The following is a 24,987-nucleotide window of genomic DNA, read 5'->3' as shown; positions in this document are numbered from 1 at the left end:
TTATATCATTTTACTGTTTTGATGTGAAAATTAACAGGTTTTACGTGGAAGGCATGAAGGATTACTGTATGTTAATATCTTAATTTTATTTTTCTTTACAAATAACTTAAAGCCATGCAATGACTTAAAGGTAGCTTGAGAAAAGATTTTAAAAATTGGTATTTTAGGTTTTGTAAGTTGCATAAACTGGAATTAAAACAGAAAAAACCACAGGTTTTTTTAGTGCCAAAAACATCACAGAACTACAGGCTGCTTTTGTCAGAGTTCAAATGTTGCCATGACCTGGTTGTATTTGCTTAATGAACTGAGGTAACAGAACTTTGACACTTTTTCCTCCTCGAGTGAAAATTCAAGTCTTAAATGGTCCCAGATGCTATTTACATGTAACTGTTTATATGTTGCCTATGCAGCTGAAAGGGACATTATTGGTCTGGGTGATACTACAGAAAAATAAAATATCTGTACTTAAGTTTCGGAATTAGTAAATTATGCCTGTGATTGTACACTGTTAGTAAATGTATTTTCGTTTCCTGTTGTGTGTGTGCTTGGCAGCTTTTTGTGAGACAGTTTGATGGCTCCCACAAATAATCCAGCTTGGGCACACTGAAAACAAACACTGTTTTCATGGAATATACAAAGGTTTCTAGGATAAAAAGAGCTAGGAATGAGGTCACAGAAGTTAGTCATTGTCATGTTCCATAGATTGAGCTGCTCAGCTTTTACTGAAAGTTGATTTCCTTGTAGAAAATAAATGTGTGCTTGTTGCTCATACCTTGTTTGCATCTTGAAGAGGTGTTGAGACCTGATAATAAAAGTGAAAAAGGGCTGACGTTGGGAAGTTAATGTTATTACTTTTCCTTATCTCTTCAGAGGAGCAAGTACTCTTCGCCAATTAAATAGTCCTGACTTTTAGAGAAGGTATTTTGCCCAAGACCTTACACTTCGGAGATTTTGGAAAAGAAACTTCTTTCTATTGATATTATGGGAATCCATGTTCTCCAGACTCCGGGAATTGTTTCTTGAGGAACTAAACCTCTAATGCATCTAAAGATTTGTCAGAGCTTTGCAAACTTAATGTGGTTTGCTGTAATGCAAGATGCACTCAATGCTAAGATAAAACCAAACTGTGACCTGATTGTGAAAGCCTTCAAATAGCTTTGCAACAGCTCCAAAACACAGTAAAATAAGAGAAGCTTATGTTCCCCAGAATGATTGCTCGAATTATATTAACTTTTATGCCTTGACTGTCATCAGCTCTAACTTTTGTCCTGCACAAAAATTGACAGAAGCTCAACTGCAATATGAATTAGAAATTAGCTCCTCCTTTCCTGACTTAGACATTTCTAAATTACTGCTCATCAGAAATACTTCTTTCATTTATCTTCAACTTAATATTTCTGCTGATGATAATCACATTTTCAAAGAATGTGAAAGAAACATGCCAGAGAGAATTCTCTGTTAAAAAACTAATAGTTGTAATGTAAAACTGGAACTAATTTTTCCTGTATTTGATTTCAGGGATGCAGAGAGGCTTGAAGAGTTTTATACCAAGAATCAACAGCTCAGAGAACAGCAAAAAGCACTTCATGACACTATCAAGGTTTTAGAAGACAGGTGAAGTAGTGTCTTTTAGCTTTTGGGTTTGTTGTGTTTTGCTCTTACAGAGTAGCTCTGGATACTTTGCAATTTTAAGATTTGAGGAGGTCTTTTTAACCAGCTGCCTGTTTTACCTAAATTTAATCACAGGTTCTGATTTTTGCCTTCTTTTGAGCTTAGACCTTTTGACCTGTTCTGCCTTTCTCTCACTTGTTTCTATTTAATCTGAAGTAGCAGAACAAAACCAATAGACAGGAATTTGGTCTTTAAGAATGATACCTTTTTTCAAATATGTATGTTAAATTTGCTGCTGATAGGCTCTCAAAAGCTTTCTGAGAACAGGAGATCATTACACAGTTAGTTATTTTCCCAAATTCCTGTATTACTGCAAGTTTTAGGGCTATGATACTCAGATTTTGCATTCAGCGCTTTCTCTGTGAAAGGCATTAGGAATAAACCTGGAACCGTGTGGGTAACAACTTGCATACTGCATGGGTAGAGAGACATTTGTGGAGGGGATGGACTTTTCTAATTCCTTAGCAGACGAAGTACTTGCACTGCAGAAAACAAAAAGGGTATTTAAAGTGGCTTGATACAAGGAGATGATAATACTGTGATTATTACACAGTTAGACAAGCTAGTAAGGTGAGGCATTTTATAATTTCATAATATTAAAATACCCATAAACCAAGATGACTTTTACTTCCAATATCCAACTGTGGAATTGGAAACTTAGATGATTGGGTTTTTTGTTTTGGTATTTCATGTGCTAACAGCTGCAATGCAGAACTCTTAGTTGGTCTCTCATTTAGCAAGCAAAAAGAGAGCCTGGTTTTCAGTTTGGTAATACTGTTAGCTTTTTGTTGTGTACCAGAAATAAATACACTTTAGTTTTCACCTGTAAAATGAGCACACATTTCATTGCATGAGTGAATGTGTCAGGTAAGGTGGAGTGATCGCAGGAAGTCCTTTTCTGATAGCAGATATGCTTTAAACAGCTGATCTAAACCATTAGAGACAAGGAGGGCAATGCTTTGCATGGCCTTTTGGATCCACTTCTAATTACTGGTGTCTAGATAAGGGCAGAGGATATCACATTTACTTAGTATTTCTTACAGAGTGAACTTAACTATTTGTCCTTTTTATTTGATTACTTTGTTTAATGACAACGATATATCCTCCTTGGATGAAGCAATAATTGTATTCACTGAAATTATTTGCTTATTTGTATTGACTTGACTGAACTTTACTTACAATGTATGGTAGTTTATATCTGACAGTATTCTTAGGACACCTCACAAAGGCTTTTGGTGGCAAGGTGCAGCACACTTCAATAAAGTAATGCATGTTTAGAAGTATCGATTACCTACTGTCATTTATGGAAACATTAGTACAGGTAGTATCAGATCATTCAGAATCTCAAAACAGTGCTATGTCAACATATAAAACCACAGTACTTTGTGTGTTCTGCATACTTGTCAGAAATTTTCTGGTTTTCATTGTTCAAAAGGCCTGTTAAGCGTGGATATCAGCTTCATATATGGCAATATTTTCATAACAGCAAGACTTTTTTTCTCTTAATTTTGTTGTAGATTAAGAGCAGGATTATGTGATCGTTGTGCTGTAACTGAAGAACATATGAGAAAGAAGCAGCAGGAGTTTGAAAACATCCGACAGCAGAATCTTAAGCTTATCACTGAGCTTAGTGAGTTTTATCCGCGAGTCTGAAACCAAAACACAGTATTTTGTAAACTGGTTCTTCATGATTTCCTGTAACTTGATATAATTTATATATGGTGTATTTAGTAAGCCAAATAAATTCAGTCAGGGGATACTTAACTCTAGTCTGGAAATACGTGACATACCAGTTGCTGGTCATTTGACCCGCCTTCTTAGATTGAAGTGCTGATACTGAAAGTGAACTGATGTGGAAAATCCTACTGTGTAAAGTAGCTACTGTAGATAAAATGTGGCTGCTTCTATTTATTCCTACAGCTGAAGCATGGAATGAGGGATTGCCAGCTTTCCTAAGGAAACCCTGGTGATCACCAAGTAGCAAATTCGAGTCCCGTGGGTCCAGCTTGTGTCCTGTAGCAGGTCCTGGAATTTAACTGCAGTAAACTCATAACCTTCACATAACCCTCAAAAGCCACAAAAGATCACTTTACAACAGGCAGCTTGTAGCCAGCTCATTTTGTAATCAGGAAGTAGCACATATGGGACAGGAAAAAAAAAAAAAAGTTTGTTCTGGGTGACCTGAAGGCAGGACACAACAATTCTCGCCATAGAGAGAGTTTGGAAAGGTTGTATAAAGTGCTAAATAATACAGGACGGGATTTTAAAGTGTTAGTGGTATTTTTACTGGCAATTAATTATTTTGTGTCATTTAGTTGTCTTGCTTGATCAAGAACAAGCATCATGCAGTGAGATTTAAAATACAGTAAATGCCAGGCGCAAAAAGTAGCTTTTCAGTGCTTAATTAAACTATAGAAATATTAAATTCTGTACTTTTATATATATGAAATACATACACTTTGCAAGGACTTACAGTATTGGATATTGTATAAAGATATTCTGAATCGTTGAGTTTAATGATTAAGAACAAACAGTATGACTAATTTTTAAATTTAACGCTTTGAGCGTTAAAAATCGTGGTGAAGTCTATGAGGTACAAACCTTGAACACCATCTGACAGAACAGTAGTCTGCTGCGGATTTGGGCTGAGATCTATATGACAATGTATATGTTTTCTACAACTAGCAAAACTGGTCATTCAAGAATAATCCAGAGGTAAAATAGACAACAATAAGAACAGGAAAATAAAAATTAAAGTGAACAGAAAAGTTGAGGGCTGTTGCTATACTAGTTTGAGACAGCATGAAAAAAAGGCTGAAGGTGATGCAATAAGCTTGTATGAAGTACAGACAGAATGAATGGGAAATTAAGAATAGTAAAAAATAATAATTCTGACAAGTCTCTTAAATATAAAAATATTTACCTGATTGTTATGTTTGTTTACTTTTGGATTGGTTTTTTTTCCTATTCTCTCCAATTAGCTAGTCTTTTCAGTGGCCAAAACTAAGTTCTAGTTACTTTATAGGCTGTCTTCAACCTAAGGAAGTAATTTTGTTCATAGAGCTGACTGAGCAATTCATTCATCTTTCCAACAGTTTCACTTATATGTACATGGACAAAAGTAATTAATGATTGTGTAGAACTAATATTATGATCCAGTAATTGTGACACCTTTGCCTTTTCTAACACATCATTCTACAACCTTTTGATAACTACCTTGAAAATCGATTTTGGTAAGCCATCGAGAGGATGTATGGTATTATGTTTTAGCATTGGTTCTATTTCCTTAAAGGACCTGACAAAATTAGATATGATGTTAACAAGTGTGCATTGATTTTTTTTTTTCTCTCCTTTTTTTTCCTATAAATTGCAGTGAATGAAAAAAACAACTTACAGGATGAAAATAAAAAGATAACTGAACAGTTCCAGCAATTACAGAAGGAGCTGGAGTAAGTTTTGAGGTTCTCTGGATATTCCTCTTTCCCTTTTCTTTCCCTCCTCATTCCTCGGTAGTAATGTCTGGGAATGTAAAAATCAACTTTTTGAAGTCTTTAGAACTTGAGTTTCCTCTTTTTCAGTAGATTGTTAAAAGATAGTCGTCTGCCACTATAACTACATAAACCCAGCCTCTTTGTATAGTGCCTATTTTTTCCTCTCTTAACTGTGTGCGTCTGTCTTTTTTTAAACTGAGAGTGATAAATTTGCCACAGAATTCTGTTTGACTTCATGATTGTTCAAGATTATTCTGGTCACAGTGCATAGCAGAGCCTTACATCTCATTCTTCAGAAAAGTAGTTTCTCATCTAGTTAACAAGTCCCAGGGTCTCTCAATAAGAGTTTTAAATAAACCAATGATGATTTTACAGTTTTCAGAAGGAAAAAAGCCTCGTAAATTTCAAAAGAAAACCATAAAAATAATGATCTGTAAATTTACGGTCAAATTGTAATGTGATATGATAGCAAGAGTGTGCCATGTAATGTTGAGGTTAATATGCAGATATCGTGCACTATGCAAGGCAGAGGTGGTGCTTTTCTTGTGTAGGCTAATTTACTATACAAGGCTGCATGGGCCAGTAAATATAAAGACAAGTGTAACAGCTAAATTAAATTTGCAGAGTGACTGGATGAGTATATTGTTTTGCTGTTCATTTTGATTAGTTTCGTAAGATATTGTTAGTAGATGATACAGTTTTCCAGTTATGGTGCTTTCTTTGTAAATGTGCTAGAAAAGAGGAATTACAAAATCACACAATAGGATTCGTCAAGATTTCAGAGCATCAGTACATCAATGTTTGTCATTAAGTGTTCAGAGTTAGTCATGGGAAGAAGCCTATCTGTAAAAATGCTTTTTATCTCAGGCCAGGCAACTTTCTACAGATTTCCATTAACTTATTTTACATAAGATCTTGTGGTTCCTTTCAATGCAAGCAGAAATATATCCACATTTCCTCTTCTTCTCTTAGATCAAACCCTTGCATCCTTATTTTTATAGTTAAGAAATGATCTTTTGGCCCATTTTTTCTCTTGGGAGTCATAAGGAAAAGTGCTTCTGTAGAGAGATGACCAAGCAAGCCGAGTTAGATTTCCTTGTGTTTTTCTTTTACTGCCTCTTGTATTTCTCACTACCAACACCATATGACAGGTCACAATGTCCTCATTAAGTACTAAACATTTAGCTTAAAAGAAATGAAATTAATGCTTTTTTGTTGCTATTTCCTTACTGTATTTAGTTAGATTTTTTTGAGAGAAAAGACATGGTTATTTATTAGGCTTTTGTATACTGACTCCGCACCATGCTGTTAGAGCTGACAGCGTGAGAGAAAATAAACTTCACAACTAATACTGTGTTTTGCATGGTTTGCATTGCTTTTTATGCTCTTCTTGAAGACCTTTGTGAAGTGAGTAAGAGGTAACATCCAGTGTTCTGAGGAGGGGTTGCTTTGAATATAGTGCTGTTCATTACTATTTAATGTTGCCCTAAAGCTTTTGGTTTGCATTTAAAACAGTATTCTTGGGATATGCAGAGACTTCCATACAGGGGGAAGGATACAAGTTCATCCATTCCAGCATTCTTTCATTCAAGGAGCACGTGCTTCAGAGAATGAGTTAGAAACGCTCTAGTCCCCCGTATATTCCAGGGGAAAAGTCTTCTATAGCGCAGTAACTAAATGTTAACTTCCAATGTGAGCAGCTAAGGGGTGTATGCTGTTTTTAGGCTTGATGGAGCAGTTATGAATTTGAGGTTAAGTGTATTTAAAAACTGAGTTCAAGTACTACTTTTTTGCACTGTGATGTTATTGAGATGGCTGTATTTTCTAAATTGTTGCCTTCTTGAACCGTATGATTGTCCTGCTTGCTGAAATGAAAGCTCTTCATCTTGCTGGCTTGGGGTTTTGTTTGACCACCTAATTTGGTCTTCAGGGAGCGAAAGCAACAAGCACTGGAATTAGAAGAAGGAGTAATTCCAGATTCTCCAGTTCTGACTTCTTCATTTTCTGTGGTTAATCGTATGAAAAGAAAAAAAGAAAATAGGCATATCCGATACACAGAACATACACACCCAAATGTGGAACTTGTGGAAAGCAACAGTGGTAAGAATATTGATTTAATGGTTTGTTTGGGTTTTTTTAATTAATTTAAAAATATTTTTAAGGGCTAAAGAAGAAGATGATGTATAAATTTGATTGCAAAGGCTGAAAACTAAAAAAAAAAGTGTTTTAATTTGACTTTTTTCCATTCATGCTATAATACATGAGTCAGGGGAAAAATGTCTTTAGCAGTAACTTATATCAGTGATATGCTCAAGGTTTATCTCAACCTCCTACTTTCCTTCATCCACATACACATGCAAATATAGCAATTTTCCACCCACTGTCTCTTCTGTAACTGCAAACTAAAAAAACACGTTAGGGTTTTACTTGTGCATACAGCTATGTCACCATCTAGTGGAGAGCAAAATAAATGTTTTGCCATACTGGACAATTATTCTGCAATTAAAATAATCATAGAATCATAGAACAATTGAGGTTGGAAAAGACCCTTGGGATCATTGAGTCCAACCATTAACCCTACACTACAAGTTCACCCCTAAACTATATCACCCAACACCCCATCTAAACAACACTTGAACACATCCAGGGATGGCGACTCAACCACCTCCCTAGGCAGTCTGTTCCAGTGTCTGACCACTCTTTCTGTGAAGAATTTCTTCCTAATGTCCAGCCTAAACTTGCCCTGTTGCAACTTGCAACCATTCCCCCTGGTTCTGTCCCTAATTACCTGTGAGAAGAGACCAGCACCAACCTCTCTACAATGTCCTTTCAAGTAATTGTAGAGCATGATGAGATCCCCCCTCAGCCTCCTCTTCATCAAACTGAACAGACCCAGCTCCCTCAATCGCTCCTCATAAGGTCTGTTCTCCAGGCCCTTCACCAGCTTTGTTGCCCTCCTCTGCACTCGCTCCAACACCTCGATATCTCTTCTATACTGAGGTGACCAAAACTGAACACAATACTCAAGGTGCGGCCTTGAGTACAGAGGGACAATCACCAATAATACGGAAAGTGACAGATACCGAATTCTAGCAGCTACATGACCTTATTTTTTTCTGGTACTGATACACTGTGTGCATTTGTTTTGTGTTTAAGTCTGGAAGTTTTACACCATTGCATTAACTTAGCTGATTCAGAAAATTATCCCCTGGGATGCTCTACTCTTGTAATAGTTTTGTTGTTTTATTAACAGATCAAATAGAATCATACAATGATTCTGTGTAACACAGATTGAATATAGACCTTTTTATGTGGTCAGTGTAGAAAGGGATGTAATTATGTGTCAGAACTGTTCAATGACTGATTGTTTGGGCTCCCATTTGTGAGAGAAAGGAATAATATGAAATATTTGCAACTAATTTGTTACAGTGATACCTCAGAATAAAAATAAAGATTTGTGCTTAGATTACTGGATCTACTGACATACCAAAACTCACATTCAAGTGCATTTAAGGTCAGGATCATGGTCAGTATCTATACAAAACTATCAGAACTGAATACCTAATTTCACCACGTGAGAATGATTCTACATTTTCTTCTAGAGTTTGGAAAAATTCCTCTATTTTCCACACAAGTTAACAGTCACCATGGAGAAGAGATACTAGTGGCAGACACCTGTGATCCACAGTTGTCCCCTGTGACAAGTAAGTGTATTAATAGATTTAGTTCTAATTTCATTCAAAATAAGACAAAAAGTATTGTAAGACTGAGGGTTCATCCCTTTAAACAAGGATGCCAGAAAAATGATATTATATTTAATCACAGAATTGCTGCTGAAATGTGTATCTTGCAATGCCTGTCTGAACACCAAGCCTCAGGGCTTAGAGTCAAGAAACAGAAAGAAGCTCAGTGCAGCTCATGTTGTACATATTTTCTAGTGTAGAAAACTTATCCAGTTGCCTTAGATCTGATATTCCAACTGTACAGGAGATAAAATATTCTGAGAATTGCACTTACTGTCTAATGTGAATACGCAACATTTAGAAATACTTCTGTAAATTATTCCTTTTTCTTCCAATTTTTAATTGGTACATGTCTTCAAATCTCAAGTCCTTCTTCATAAACAGTTCTCTGACAAGAACTTGTTGTGTCCCTGATTTTTTTTGTGTGGAGTATTTAACTATAAATGACTGCAAGAATCAGCATTTTGAAATCATTCATGTATCCCAACATACTGCCTTGCCCCAGTTTAATAAGCTGAGTAACAGTAAAACCCTGAAAGAAGGGAAACTGTGTTGGTACCGTTTGTGTGAGTGCAGTAAGATACTATAACGTATATGTAGCTCACTGTGCACTTCTTTCTACTCATAAAGATAAACCAAGGGTGGGAGGTTATCCTGTTCCAAAGCCATCTTTTAACTTGGCTGCAGTTGTGGCGGAAACAATTGGACTTGATGTTCAAGAGGAACCTGTGAGTAGTATTCCCAGATTTCTTCCATAATCGACTTGTGCCGGCTATTCTCAAAACCAGTATTTTTCTCCTTTGCATTAAAACTCTGCAAAAGTATTCTAGGTTTCAGTAGTCTCATTTTGGTTCGCTTTTGCTCACTCATTGCAGAATTGCTGTAGCAAGAAGAGGTAGCACTGCTGATCTGTCCAGGGGTTGGGGAGGAGGGTGGAGACGTGGTTCCCGCAGTGTGTACAATTTTCAGATTTGACTAAGACACTCGACTAAATCTTTGGTTCTGCCAAACGCCCTTTGTGCAGTAATCAAATCTAAGAAAATGAAAAAGATTATTTGCTGAAGAGACTGGTGACTCGGTGAGATTGTTTGACTTTTCGTAATTACAGTGAAACTGTTAGTGTGCTGACTGCTTTTTGTGCGCATGCATTTACGTGATGAAATTTTTTAATTTCCGTAAGATTTCTTTAAAGTTGTTGGTCAAAATTTTGTGTCTCTTAACTTTTGTTATTTTTAAGAGTTTTGAATGGTCAAATCTGAATGGGTCTTCAAAATATGTACAAATTTCGCGTGTTTCTAATTTTTAATTTTAATAGCTTCTCACACTTCCTTTCTTTTGTTTTTCTTCACCGCTTGCAAGGAGTCACAGAGCATGCTGAGTCCTCCACGCGCTAATGCTGTTATGAGCCAGGCCCCAGAGAGCATGCAGTCTGAAGATTCTAGAAAACATCCAGCTTCTGAATCAAGAAATGATGACAAGAATTTAGGGTGTGTTTCCACTTGGTTATAATAATATTGTTTTAAGCAGGCTTAAATCAAGTGCTGGTTTTAGCAGAATTTAAAACTTTACAGCAGTTTGCTTTAAAGATACAAACATGTAAATAAATATTTCTGTATTATACAGGCTTCTTTCAAGTAAGTAATATTAGAAGCAAAGGAACTGATAGAATGCAAAACTTCATTCTCAAAATTCTGATTTGGGCTTTCTGTGTACCTAGCCCCTCCCTCGCTGACTTGTTGTTATTGCGAGGTATTTTCTGAGGCCCATAAAGCTGAAGGGAAGGGGCCTGGAGCTGGAGTAGCAAAATGATCATCAGACTTTTCTACTCACTAAATGTCACACTGGTCGACTTTTGCCCTTCCTGCTCTCCTTGGGATGTTGTGATCTAAACTGAAATGGTTTTAAGCCCCTACTTGTCTTCTTAAATGTGTGTTCTACTGATGACAGGTAAAAAACAGAGTACCTGAAGGAAGCTTGTGCATTTTTCCTTCACTTGCAGAAGCTCTGAGAATCTGTTTTAGCTGTTATGAGATCTATATGAGAACACAGGTAAACTGCTACTGCAGCGGTTCTCATTTTCTTCCATTTCACTGCATTGAAAGGCAGGAAGTACTTTGGTAGAAGAGATTCTGAGGTAGGCTTAATTCTGTCCTTGGTTCTCAGTTGAATGTGATACAGAATTTAACACCATACTAAAATGAAGGACAAGGCCAGTGTTTTGTTTGCCTTTTGCAGCTCTTAAGGGCAACAGTACTTACTCTTAGGCCAAAAATTTCCCTTTTCTTTTTCATTCTGTTTTCAGTTAATACTTGTAACTCTGACAGCTTTAAAACAGATTACTGATAGGAAACCTGTAAGTTTTGCATATCTCTTTCTCTCCATTGAGCCCTCTGTGAAATGCCATAAAAATACCAAATCTCTCATTGTATTCAGTCTTTCAGATCCATCTCAGAACACTCCGCCACATGTTGATTGGGATTCTCGGGTAGCTTCTCCAGTTTTTGGAGCTTCTGGCAGTATGAAGAACAACTCAAGTACAAGTCATGCCAGTTCTATTTTAGATTCAGGATGGAAGCCTAATATCAAAACTAACCTCTTCAACAATCCTTCCAGTTGCAGATCTCATAAAAGTAGATCAAAATCTGAAGATGTTGCTTTTGTTGCACCACTGAACCTTGGCACGGAAATCAACTCGGTTATCAGCCAGGCCTCTATCATTAGGCAAATGGTTGTGAAGAAGAACACTGAGACTGTAACATGTGTTGGAAACACTTGCACAGCTAAAAATGGGGTGATCAAGAGCGATTTCCTTCTTGTACACCAGAAGCAGCTAGAAGGCAGGTGTGCTAAGAGAAGGAAAGCTGAAGATGAGCATGCAGTTAGCTGTGAAAAGACATCCTTCAACAAAGAGAACTCTGTGCCCTTTCAGTCAGACATTCAGCATGTTAATGGGGAGCATACAGTTGATAAGCCGTTGGACCTGTCTGATCGCTTCTCTGGAGTTCGTTGTCAAGAGAAAAAAGAAGGAAGTGAGGACACCTGTAAAAATAGACTGAAACAGGTGACTCTGCATGATATTTTTTCACAGTTTGGGAAGCCCATTCCTGAAGTTTCATCATCTGTTCAAAATGCCAGCAATGAGAGCAGTTTGCTTGGCAGAGGTTTACAAGACGAATCCTATGTACAAGAGGCAGTGCTGGGAAAAACATTCCTGGATAAGAAAAAACAGATCCAAATGAAAGAAGAAGTTCCTCCCTTCAAAGTTGCACCACTGCCAAGTTCTGTAGACACAGAGCAACTTTTTGACGATGTGAAGGTATGCTCTTCTTACTTATTTTAATCTCTTGAAATACTATATTGAAGTTTTGGGAAGTAGTAAAATTGCAGTGTGTTGTTAGGTTGCCAGCGGCCATGTACCAAATAGAAAGAAAACAAGGACAGAACATGGAGAGTCTGAACCAGCATCTGTACTTCAACCAAACCCTTGTAGACTATCAAAAAATCAACGACTGCAAGATGAGCAAGGTAACTTGGTGAAAATTTCCTTTTGTTGCTTTCCTAATCCTCCAGCCTGTGCTATGGCTGAACAGAATTTTTCATATCTTCTTGTCACCCACTTCACTCACTTCCTCTGTTCTGCTTATAATTCAGTCTCATTCTATTCAGGACTTCTCAAGGTCACCCCCCACATTTTCAGTCTGTATCTTCCTGGCATTCTTTTGCCACTGTATAATAAATATATCATTGGCATTTATCTGTAAACTCAACAGGCTAGGAATCTTTCTCTTTCTTGTTTACTGCAGTGTATGAATAACAGATACTGAACTCAAATCTCAGAAAGTTTGAGTTCAAACTATATCAAATACATGAAAACTGCACTTAAGTGTAATATTTTTCATTATTCCTGATCATCTGTTAAAGAAATTTATTCCTTTAATGATAATGAACAAATGCTGCCATATGCTCTTCACAGAAGTTGTATCTTCTTTCCTATTAAGTGGTTTCAGTCTGAAAACTTGTTTTTCAAACTGAGATTGTAGAATTCCTGCGTCTCCTTAGCTGAGCTGTTACACTGCATGTTTTGTTTAGAAATACTTGCATTATGAATTTAAAAAAAAAATCTGCCAGTAGTTGGTGTGGCCATATAGCTTGGAATCTAAACCTCTAAATCACAGATAAATCAAGAGCCATCTCTGGAACAATTACCAGATACTTTTGTACTCTTGTATTCTAAGACCTTACATTTGTATTCTTAATGATCTAATATCTTTTATCCAGTATGAATATTACCAATTTTACAGACATTTTACCTGCAAGAGTATTTTATATATTACATAACCTCATACAAACACAAAAGAGCGGTGTGCTCCCTGAATATGACAAAAAACGTAAAGACCTGTTTCTAACTCCTCAAAAAAAATGATCTGTACCAAATGAGCATGTTTGCTGTTTGAGAGGAACCAGTCTCTAAACGCGAAGATTAACAGGCAAAAGGAAAGCTGACTTATTTATGCACTATGGGATGCTGTTGGCAGAATTTGATTCTGATTGTTTGTCTTTTTGCTCCTACTCTCTGCATCCAGACCTGAATGATAAACCTTCTTTAGAAAACCTCCAGTGGAGCCTAGACCCAGGAGCTGACATTTCACAGTATGAGATGGATATTACTGTGATTGATACAAAGGTAAACTTGTATAACAAGTCTGCATGTTCTGTAATAATGAAAAAAGCCTACAGAAGTAGTGTTGTGAACTTTATCCTGAGCACACTAAAATCACTTTCTAACGAAAATCTAAGTTTGGCTCATTTGGTTGATACTTGTTTGGACTTGTAAAATGTTTGTTCATGCGTAGTTATCCTGAATATCCACAGTTAGCCTAAATCATTTCCACTGTATAGTTGTATTTGATAAACTCTGCCAGGTGGCTACTCAGTGTGAAACTAATATGTTTCGGTGTGTTTTTTTGGTTTTTTAGAACAAAAGTTCTAAATCTCACAAGTTTTCCTGTGCAATGTTCACTGTAATAACTCTTTATGTTAAGTAATAGAAAATGTGCAGATAATGGCTATTATCTTCCTTTGAGTTGGGTGCAGGTTATTAGGATCTCTGAGAATTATCTTGAAATCTTTGTTTTGTCTCATTTACAGGCTATTCATTTGACCAGTTTCTAATTTTTGTTTATTTCATTGTTACTTTTTATCTTTGTGGAATTTAACATGAAAACTTTTCAGGCATTGTTGCCCATCAGGTAACGCAATCCACAAGATAAACGTTTCACACCTGAATTTCAAAACATGTTATTCTCTTACCTAGGTTTTACATCTTTATCATGCGGACTTCACTGCAGGAGAGAAAAAATAAAATCACAGGAAGTGTTCAAAACATGCCAGTAACTGTTGTGAAAGCTTGTCAGATATACAGCAATGACACTGACTACACCAGTTGCTTCTGAGTGCAGTTGTCATGTTTTGCTTTTTTTTATTTAGGGGAGTTCTCAATCAAGAGTTGGAGGGGAAGTTGTTGATTTGGATTATACATATGTTAGCGAAAGTGTGTTATTAAAAACGAAAAAACAAGAGCAAAACCAGGAAAGCAGTCCAAGTAAGCCTTTTTTTTCCCCTTCATTTTGCCTTTTTTATTTTTGTTTTTGTTTAGCAGGAGGAAAGAGTAAAAGGGCACTTCTTTATGTATTAGTAGATAATAGGAAAAAGTTTGCAATTAAAAAGCACTGATGTATTTTTGTAGGTTACAAAGATCAGTTTCCTAGTAAAATCAGTAGTTGTTGCTTATTTTTTTTAACTATTAATGAAAGAATTTCTGCTTAGTAGCTATGCTTTTACAGTGCCTAAAGAGTTAAGTACTTAGCTGTATAATAGTTCTCATCTCCTGTGCAACAACCGCGCTTACAACAAACAGCTTTGAAAGTTTGCTATGTAATCATATCAGATTTAGCACAGGAAGACTAATTTTTTTTATAATGACATATAAATACAGCTAGTGTATTTAAAATAAATCCAAATGTGTTTATATCGCAATGTATGAGATGTAGTGAATCATGGCTGCAGGGCAGTGACTTTTAACAGGGCAGGTAACTTGATCACGTTTCTGTAGTTTATCTCCTACCCACAGAAAGTATGTTCTTCTGCTTGGATAACTCTATAATTACAAGAATAAAAATTGCATCTATCCAGTTTTAAGGTTAAAGGTACATCAAAATGGTTTAGCAATTAGTCAAATTTTAGAAATGAGATCAAGGTGTCTTTATGAAAAACAAGCATTGGCCACATTTGAAGATTGACAGAGAAGTTGCAGAAAGAATAAATGTGTAGTTGATATTTAGTTAATCAGTACTGGAGCAGGAGGTAATGTTAGCTCTTTTCATACACATGCAGTCAAAATGCGCTCTTTTGACTTAAAATCTTGAGAGACTGATTTGAACGTTTGTTATGCTTTTTATAATAGGAGAAAAAAAAAATAATGATACCTTCGCAGAGATGTTTGATCGGACAACCCATGAAGAATATGAATCCTGCCTACCAGAAGATTGTCCTTCTACAGGCGATGAGAAAGAAACTCTTCATGATGAAGAGCAGGATAAGGGAATGACAGCAGCAAGCAAGAAACTGAAGAGTAGGATATAATTTGTTTTGTCTTTATTAGCCTGGGTACACTTTAAAAGTTGATTGGAAATCAGACTGTGTTCTCTAGGAACAAAGACACCAAATAAACTCTCAGTCCATTTTTCAGAAATTCGTGGGAAAATTTATTCATTGTAAGGACATACCATGAACCAATATGAAAATTATTTTGGTAGTCCCACACATATATGAGATATGTAATGGAAGTTGACACAGGAGCTGTACAGCAAAGTGACTTTTAAAGGAAACACAAGTCTTTGGCTGCAGATTACTTGCTTCATTTCTTCTCCCTGTCCTAGATTCTGTCAAAGGTTTCACAGCATTTTGTATTTTAAGCAACATTTCCTTTGCTATTCTGTTTGGTTTTTTTACTTGTCTCGGTGCTGTTTTCCTTCTAATCCATTAATGCTTTTTGATCACTGGTTCAGTCAATGTTATACTATCTTTAGTGTCTGTTTGAATCTGTTATGTCAGTCTGAATGTACATGGCATTTTTGTAATTCTTAATTTCTGACTAATTCTACAGATGTTTCTCCAGGCAGTCTGTTAACCCTATATGACATGTAATTTTTTTTTGTTTTGGTTGTACGTTTACAGAACACGAGGACAAACAAGATAAAGCCAAGCAGAAAGCTTTTGTGGAGCCATATTTCAAAAGTGATGAAAGGTAATTTTGTTCTGTATAAGCATTTTAAGGCTTTTCATATCATCCCTATAGGGAAATAGTTCTTCCATAAAATAAATGTGGTTGTGCATAACATTAGTGCCTGAAGATGCACAGTTAGAAGATAGACTAAATTAAATTAAAACCTTACATAAAAGCGGGAGCAGGGGGGAAAAAACCCAGACACACTGAGATGCCTGTCTATCCCATTTGCTGAAGAGATGGGGTTGCCTCTTCTGCTTTTTATAATTGTCTTGCATGCAGTATTTTGTAATCCATGTTGTTTCTTGTAGGCATGTGGAATGCCTGAGTTTAACCAAAGAGCCTATGGGTTGCTTGTACAAAGAAAACTTTCATTCTCTGGCATTTTTGCCCCTTCCTCTAGGCAATAAATGCATAATAATTGTAACTCATAGTGCTTCCTGCATTGCCTTTCTGTATAATCATCATTGGTAGTCTGAATCTTCATTTTATAATGGTGCCAAGCCCTTCAGTTAGATAGTTATTAGCTTATATTTTTACCTCAGCATATATTTTAATTGTAGAGGAAAAATTGTTTAGTGTTTTGTGAGCAGATAAGTTGAAAGGAATCTGTTCTTCTCTTGAACTCAAACATATATTCCTCTTGCAGAAATCGGTGCAAGAACAACAATGTCATGGACAAAATAAATATTCCGCAGAAGATCTATGTTTGAGTAATTTTGATCTAGTAATTACTTTCATACTATGAAAAGCCATAATAATGAAATACACGTAATTGCTTACATTTTAAAAATCCTGGAACTCTTTTTTTTAGTTATAAAAATATCCCTATTCAACTATTCAATGCAGTATGATTGGGCTTTATAGGCATTTTTGATATTTTTTCTTTTCTTGAGACTCTCCTTTGTATTCTAAAAATGGGAGGTTTCCATAGGAGAAATAAATGTACTATCATGGGAAAACATTATTTTTCAGAAAGAATACCATGTTAGATTTTCCTCATATTGAGGTTATTCGAAAGAAAGAAGAAAGAAGAAAATTGCCTGGCCATACTTGTAAGGAATGTGAAATAGTAAGTAATGTTTTAAAATTTCCATTCCCCTAACTCTGCTGGTATCTAAGTGCTGAAGTGCTGTTGAAATTATAAACCTTGTTGCATCGTCCTCAGTACCTAGAGTAGCAGAGAAATAAATGTTTACCAAAGATGTTTGACCAAGTTAGCTGCAATTAACTTAGAAAGTCTTAGGGGAAAGGCTGTGTATCTGTATGGTAGAAACTTCTCACATTGTAGTTACAGTAAGATTTTTCTTAAGTTTTTCTTTGTTGTTTACCTGGTCAGAGAATGATTACAAGTTTCTAAGGTTTAGCTCAAAAAGCTCTACTGAAATTTACAGGCACTGGAATAAATAAGTTCTATGTCCTGTTGTACCTATAGAGAGATATATCTTGATTTTTTTTTCTTGTTATCTGAACGCACAGACACCCCAGAAAATTGTACGAGCATAGCTGCCAGTGTGTATGTGTGTGTAAATGAATGCAAAAATATTTACATTAGCAGGTTAAAAAGTATGAAATTTTAGGTTTCGCATTGCTTGATATTCTTACCTTTCAAATTACTAAACTGCTTTCAGATACTTGGTATACAGATAAAATACTGAAGTAGTTACATGTGTAACAAAGACATGTTTCATTTGGTCATTAATAGACTTTCAGGCTGGAGTTAATTAGGCAATGATCTAATACATTATGACTCGTCAGAAGTGTGCATTAATGACTGAATAATGATGGATGTTCTGGAATCTTTTCACTTAATTTCCACACCTATGTAGAACCAGCACTTTTCATAGATTCTCCTGCTGTTCGCTTTATAGTCAAGTCATATTTACTTAGCTGAAGAAATTTATAATTATGTTTTTAACAAAAATGAATTCTTGAAATATAACTTTGCTAAAAATCACTAAATACAAATAATTAAGTTTTGCAATCAACTATAAATTCCATTTTCAAAAATAAGTTTGATTTAAAGAGGTTGAAAGAAAACAAGATGTTTAGGGGAAAAAAAAGCCCCCAAACCCCAAACGTTCTAGACCCAAGAGCCATGACTGAAGTGTTTTAATTTCCTGTCTCTGTAAGTTACAAGATCTCCTCCTCCGAGCAAATTTAGTTCTTGTTACTTTCTGGCAAGTTAAAGTGGTAACCATGGTGTTTGGAAACATTTACAGCTCCAGTTTTGCAATATTAGGTTTCTACATTAAACTTCAGAAAAGTTTGGATTTGTAGTTGATTTTTGGGTAGTTAGTTTTTTTTTCTAAAGTCTATTCCGTTCCAGATGAATGTCTTGGAATGCGTGGAATGCTTGGCTGTGTCATTGCACCATAACAAAACTGGCTTTGAATGAAATGCCTGTGGAAGAAGGAAATATTAGACAAAGCATGAATGATAGTTTCAAAAAGCCTTGGCTTACGTGTTAGTTGTATAGGTTTGAAAAGTCTCTAGAGTCTGCGGAAATATCGAGGGAGTGGGTAGGAATGAGTAAATTGTTTCTGACCGTGTGCTGCAAGCAGTATGAGTGGGGAGAATGACCTGTCATTCTGAGAAGACGGGAGAGATTTAACTTCTGCACATGCGGTAGCAGAGTGATATCATAGTCCTTTGTAAATCGTTATCTTAAAGCTTTGTGGAAGCATCTTGTTTGCTTAACAGTGTAGAACGCTTGATAAGAGGCCTTGGTTTGGTTTGTTTCGACTTTGCGATTTGATCAGAGAAAGACTGTGTGCAGGAGTTACTGGTAGATTGTAGAATGTTTGTTTGTGTGGTTATTAAGTCTAGTTGCACTTCAGAGAAGCAGAAGAATCAGATGCTTTTATATTCATTTAGATTACAGAAATTACTCTGTAAGTAACTTTTTGTGACTAATGAGAGGAACTTTCAAGGGTTCTCTTTTTGTGATGGCAAATCGTAGAGTTCTGTAAACAATTATTTTACAGTGAAGACACTGCAGGATGAGATTTTGCATATCTTTTCACACATGAAAAGCCTGCCACAGATGTTTTGTGGGGTAGAAAATGCTATAGATAGTGAGATCAGTCTAGAAAACAGATGAGAGTTTTCTAGACTGATCTCACTATCTATAGCATTTTCTACCTTTCTGCTTTTTAGCAGACGTACATAACTTCCTCGTTCTTTGTTCAACCCTAAGAGATTTCTAAACAAGCCAAAATAAATTTTTAAAAGAGTTACTTTCCAATTTCTTTTTAATACATACTTAGCTTGATTATTGACTGGTCTTTTCATTTTCTGTTCCTACAAAACTGAACTCTGTTTTTCATTGTTTGATCCATAAATATTCCTCACCGATCATAAACACAATTAAAAAAAATAACGCAGCACACTGCAAACTTGCAGGAGACTGATTTCTAGAATTCCAAGCTATTTAAAGGATAAATATAAGGTGCTCTGGTAATTATCCCTAAATGAGTCTCAGCTCTTCACCTATTTGGTCTACACAGATACCGTAGAATTCTTTTAATTATTTTTGTTGACTTAACACTATATCATTTCTTAACTTCTGTCAGGGAAAATTGACGTGTACTAGATAATAATTATCTGTTCCTCTTTGTTCATTAGACTCTAGATCTTTGACACAGACCTTTTTCCAGCTGAGTCTCTGAAGTATAGCTGCATGAGTGACCCTATTCTGACTTAGTCCCCCAGCTACTTAGATCTGCTTAAGTTCTGCTCTTGGCATAGCCTTCTTCCTGTTTAAAGGAACACTGTATAAGACAGCAGCAAACCCTTCAAATTGGAGTGTCTCCAATTCAGTGGCTGAAGGAGTCTTGTGCTGTCAAAAGTGTGTGAGTACCCTGGGCTTGTACACAGTACATTTCGAAGAACCTTTTACTAGGGGCGCGTAAGCACCCTGAGTGTTAGCTCTGGAACTGGCCGTCTATTCTGTCCTGCGTACCAGGACTTTGTAGTAGACAGATCGTAATCTGAAATTTTGGATACAACCTGCTGACAACCTGAATCTTTGTTCTTGACCGGGAGACCCACATGTTACTAAATCAGATTCCTGTACTGGTAAGAGCTTTGAGAGCAGAATATGTTGCCTTTGTAGAACACCAAGAAATCTGAATCAATTTGGGTCGGGATAGAAAATGTACCCCGGTTTCAGACGGAGCTGCAGTTCCCACAGTCTACAGAGTCACAAAATGAAGCAAGTCTGCCTTTCCTAGTTCATGCGGTTTTGTCACATTTTCAGAGTTGTGGTTACTCTTTTCTATAATCAATGATCAATATTTATTCTCATGATTGTTTGGAGGAGAATTTTTATGCCTATTTTATACATTGCCATCTAGTAAGAAAAAAGGAATTTATTAGTGGTCTTTACTATTCAAGCAGATTTTCTGAAGTTCTACAGGTAGACAGGGACAGGAGGTAATCTCTACTGATAGAGGTATTCTGTTCCTTTCCTGTTTTCCCCAGTCTAGATCGCTTTCCAGCTGATTGAATGATGTTTTAAACTTTAGTTTGCCTTTTTGAATTGTAACACTATCATTTCAGTAGAATTGGTTTACCAGTTTTATAATGGTCAGGTTTCCTGTGCAATCCAGACTATGACTGTTGGCTTGCCACTTGAATCAAACAGTACATTCACTTTGAAAATACTTCAGCGCTCTATGCTACCTAAGTGCCAGTTTGCTAGCAGTTTTTAGGAGGTACAACCTAGAATCACAAACTAAACCAGTAAAAAACATCATGTTAAAAACCCAACTGTGATGCTATTCATGGGAACACTCAGCAAAAAAAATTTGGAGAATATATGTACTTTTCTTGTTGAAGCCACTGGTACAGCTGACAGGAATGAAAGTAGCTAGCAAATTTACTATAGACTGTAGAGACTGCTCAGGTGGCAGATGTTTTCTGGAGTCCTGGTGTCAGTCAGTTAGTTAAACTATAACAGAATCGCCTAGAATGGAAAAGACCTTTAAGATCATTAAGTCAAACCATTAACCTAACATTGACAAGTCCTCGACTAAACCATATTGCTAAGCACCATGCCTACATGGCTCTTAAATAACTCCAGGGGTGGGAACTCCACCACTGCCCTGGGAAGGGATCGATGTTGGTGCAGTGCTGCTCTCCCCTTGGCCCGCCTTTTTCACCCCTTGTGCCCTTGTTGCTGGAGACTTTCTGGCTCTCTGAACCCTAAGCCTAATACCAGATTTTTTTTTGCGGCTGACTAAGCACCATGGGTGGGCCAGAACCTGAAAGAGTATTGTAATGAGGTGGGTGTTGGTCTTTCCTGAAGAAGAGAAGGCCGAGGGGAGACCTTATTGCTCTCTACAACTACCTGAAAGGAGCTTGTGGCAAGGTGGGTGTTGGTCTCTTCTCCCAAGTAACAAGTGATAAGATGAGGGGAAATGGGCTTAAGTTGTGCTGGGGGAGGTTTAGACTGGGTATTAGGAAAAATTTCTCTACTGAAGGAGTGGTGAGGCACTGGAACAGGCTGCGCAGCAAAGTGGTGGAGTCACCATCACTGGAGGTGTTTAAAAAAGGCATAGGTGTGGCATTTCGGGAAACGGTTTAGTAGTCAAGGTGGTGTTGGCTTGAGATTGGACTTGATGATCTTAGAGGCCTTTTCCAACCTTAGTAATTCTGTGATAATAAGCTTTTAGAATAATAGCCAGGAGTTTGTCATGTGTATAACAAATCTCTACTCTTGTCTATCCTTACCATTATTTTTAGATAACTGTGTTAATAAACAGTGATTGTCAATGTCATATAAAGAAGTGGCTTTATATGTATGAATTTTTTAACTTGGATTTTTTTTCCCGAACATTTAGTATTATGCAGACATTCCAGAAGAAGAGAGAGCAAAGAAACTAGCTTCCTGTTCAAGACACAGATTTCGTTACATTCCTCCAAATACTCCTGAAAATTTCTGGGAGGTTGGATTTCCTTCAACCCAAACTTGTGTGGAAAGAGGTTTGTGCAAAAAAGGCTTACAAAGCACTTTTTAAACTTTTTTTTTTTTTTTTAATGAAATAGTTTCCTGAAATTGTCTCTGGTTCATAAAGCAGTCTTTTTCACCCAGTCTTATTAAGGTCTGTTTATTTATCAGCAACCAGTATTTTGTATAAATATTGTCTTTATTTAGCAGTTCCTGTACTACTAAGAATGGAATATAAAGGAACTTTCTTAAAGTCTAGATAGAGAAGGCAGAAATAATTGGGATTTTCATAGAACTTAATTAAAATACTACATGTCTTTGTAGCAAAGCAAGAATTGAGTCAGCATTTTCAGAGGCAAAAGCTGAGAGATTGTAGTTGCTGAGGTGAGACAGGCAGCACTGTTGATGTCCTTTGTCTGTATCTTTATAGCTCCGTAACACCACACGATGATGGAAATATTGAAGGTAGGGTGTGTTTAAATATATGCTGCTTGTTAGTGACACCCAAAAGCTGGCTGGGTTTTGTTTTTTTTTAATTGACTCCACACAGTAGATTGTTCTTTCCTAAATAAATCTTCTAAAATTCCTAGAGCTTGGTATAAAAATGAGTTTGTAGTGTACTATATGTACATTTCTTCAGAAGTGGTGAAATACTGTGGTAAGGAGCCCTATATGAACTCTCTCTGAGTTCCTTAAAATTTGAATCTGTGTTTCCAAGAAATGTGGTATTTCAGACATGGTGTTCATCATGTTTAAGCCTCCTCCCACATCATTAGGGACAAATGTCAGATTTGCTCTGGCAGCCATAGTCAAACTCTCCCTTAAACATCCACTGCAAAGGGTTAAGCTAGTCACGGAATTTGCAGGCACGCCTTAAGTTTCCTTGGGCTTGGTTAGTCAGGAAAATGTTCCACTTTTTTTTTTTTCCCTATCAAATTTGTCTCCAGTATCACATGAGAAAAAGTGAATCCCTCAATCCCACTGGCCAGCGCCGCAGGAGCACTGCTGAACTGCCGCACCCTGTGCGTGTAGCGTCCAGGTAGACAGGGCTTGGCTGAGGCTTAATCCGCTTTTGCTTCTTGATCATTATCGTTGAAGATGAACAAATCGTAGTCCTTCCTCTTCCAACCTGATTGCCTCTTACCTGTTCCAGCAGATGAGAAAGCTCGTCTAAACTAGGCACATCCATTTCTCACTTCAGGTGACTGAAGTATCCTGTAAGGGAGATTGTCTTTTACTACCCATTTGGAAGCTTCTTGCAACCTTGTTACAGTTTAGCTTCTTGGTATCCCCTCCTTCTCTAGAGCGACAGCTCTTCAGCTGTTAATGGTCCTCAACAACATATGGGAGGCAGACTTTAGATCAGACCTTTCTTGGTAAAAAGCCATATTATATAAGAGCTCAGCAAGAACACTAGAGAGAGTTCCCACAATGAGCAATTGCAGCTGTCACTCCGAAGTAGTGAAGTACAAAGGATGTATTTTCTACTTCTTTCTGGTATCTTGCAACAATTGTAGATTGCACTGGGGTTTTTTAAATAACTGAGTTGCACAGACAGCATTTTCCAGCTATAAAGTCGGAAATCTACTACTCTCACTTCAGTGGATGTTCGTGCTGATAAACAGTAAGGGTTTGACAAAAGCCAGATGTTGCAATTCATTTGCATAAAATGTCTACTTACTATCAGTGTTAGCCAAGTTGAGCATGTTACAGACATTTTCTGTAAACTTTCCTTATCAGAGAGTTTTCAAGGTGTGTTTAATCTGTAGATTCATGTTTGGCTTTTTCCAGATGGACAAGTCTTTAATAAATAAAAAAGTCCTTAAAACAGAGGTATGTACTATTTGGACCCACAGTGCACATGCGCCTGAAGTTTTCTCTCTATGACCAGGAAATACGTTTTTTAAAGTGATTTTTTTATTAGACAACTGAATTTGCTGTACTTTCTTACTCTTATGTAAAATCTTCTGTAGAAAAGGCAAATGAAGGATGAAATTTTGGTTTGAATAGACAAAAAATGGTTTCCACTTTCCTCTTCAGTATTGTCTGTCTGCATTGCATTGCTATACAGTCATCTGCTAGAATGCAGCTGAGTGTTTTCATTAATGATATTGTACCCTGAGCTTTCTGTCAAGTGAGAGCCAGTTGTCATGAAAGAAAAAAAATTAAAAGCACAAGCTATTTTTTGATGGTTAAACAAAAAATGAAAGTGAAGTTATGCATGTTTTTACATTGTATTTCTTACCTTAGATTTGTTCTTATTCTCTCAAGGATATGTTAAAGAGGACCTTGCTCCTTGTCAGCGTCCAAAAAGACGACAGCCTTATGCCGTAATGTTTTCGCCAAAAGGCAAAGAGCAGAAGACATAAAGAATGGGGAAGTAGGGCACGTCAGCCTGAAGAGTATCTTTCCTGTCCTTAGATATTTATAGTTAATATAAACTTGAAGTATAAAACTATGTTTTCCACAATGATATATAAATTTTTTCGTTAAATATGCAAATTTTATAAAATTAATTTGAAAATCTGATGTACCAGGAAACAAAACTATTTAATGTATGTTTGTTTCATATTGTGTTAATACATTTTGTATTAATTTTTGCACCTGTCAGACAATGAGTCTCACATTTTTTCCCTGATAAATCTTGTCTAAACTTTGTATCAGTGAGTAACTGCTCTGAATGCCTTGAAACCAGTTGTTTTTTCAAGGGCTAAATGCCTGTCAACGAGAACAGAAATGCAGATTTTTAGGGTGCTTTTATTTTGCACTGGATTTTTTTATATGGTCTTTCTCTTTTGGCAATAATGGTTATATCTACTTGTAATAAAGCTGTATTAAATATGA

The 24,987-nt window shown here is 36.5% G+C and overlaps 1 protein-coding gene across 1 annotated transcript; it reads left to right on the top strand.

The window, feature by feature from the left end:
* Nucleotides 1-716: 716 nt before the first annotated feature.
* RBBP8 (retinoblastoma binding protein 8) lies at nucleotides 717-24,750 on the top strand (the record flags this gene model as incomplete). Its single annotated transcript, XM_009879470.1, has 17 exons — nucleotides 717-757; nucleotides 1,519-1,614; nucleotides 3,189-3,301; nucleotides 5,045-5,120; nucleotides 7,093-7,262; nucleotides 8,765-8,866; nucleotides 9,536-9,633; nucleotides 10,265-10,392; nucleotides 11,339-12,221; nucleotides 12,304-12,430; nucleotides 13,489-13,589; nucleotides 14,393-14,507; nucleotides 15,369-15,536; nucleotides 16,142-16,211; nucleotides 17,166-17,262; nucleotides 22,037-22,178; nucleotides 24,415-24,750. Coding segments are annotated over 17 exons (2,625 nt in total), but the record flags the coding sequence as incomplete, so codon positions are not given.
* Nucleotides 24,751-24,987: the final 237 nt, after the last annotated feature.

The sequence above is a fragment of the Apaloderma vittatum genome, unplaced genomic scaffold (assembly GCF_000703405.1).
Source record: "Apaloderma vittatum isolate BGI_N311 unplaced genomic scaffold, ASM70340v1 scaffold22822, whole genome shotgun sequence".
In the NCBI taxonomy this organism is placed as follows: Eukaryota; Metazoa; Chordata; class Aves; order Trogoniformes; family Trogonidae; genus Apaloderma; species Apaloderma vittatum.
This window is presented reverse-complemented; position numbering and strand designations above follow the sequence as displayed.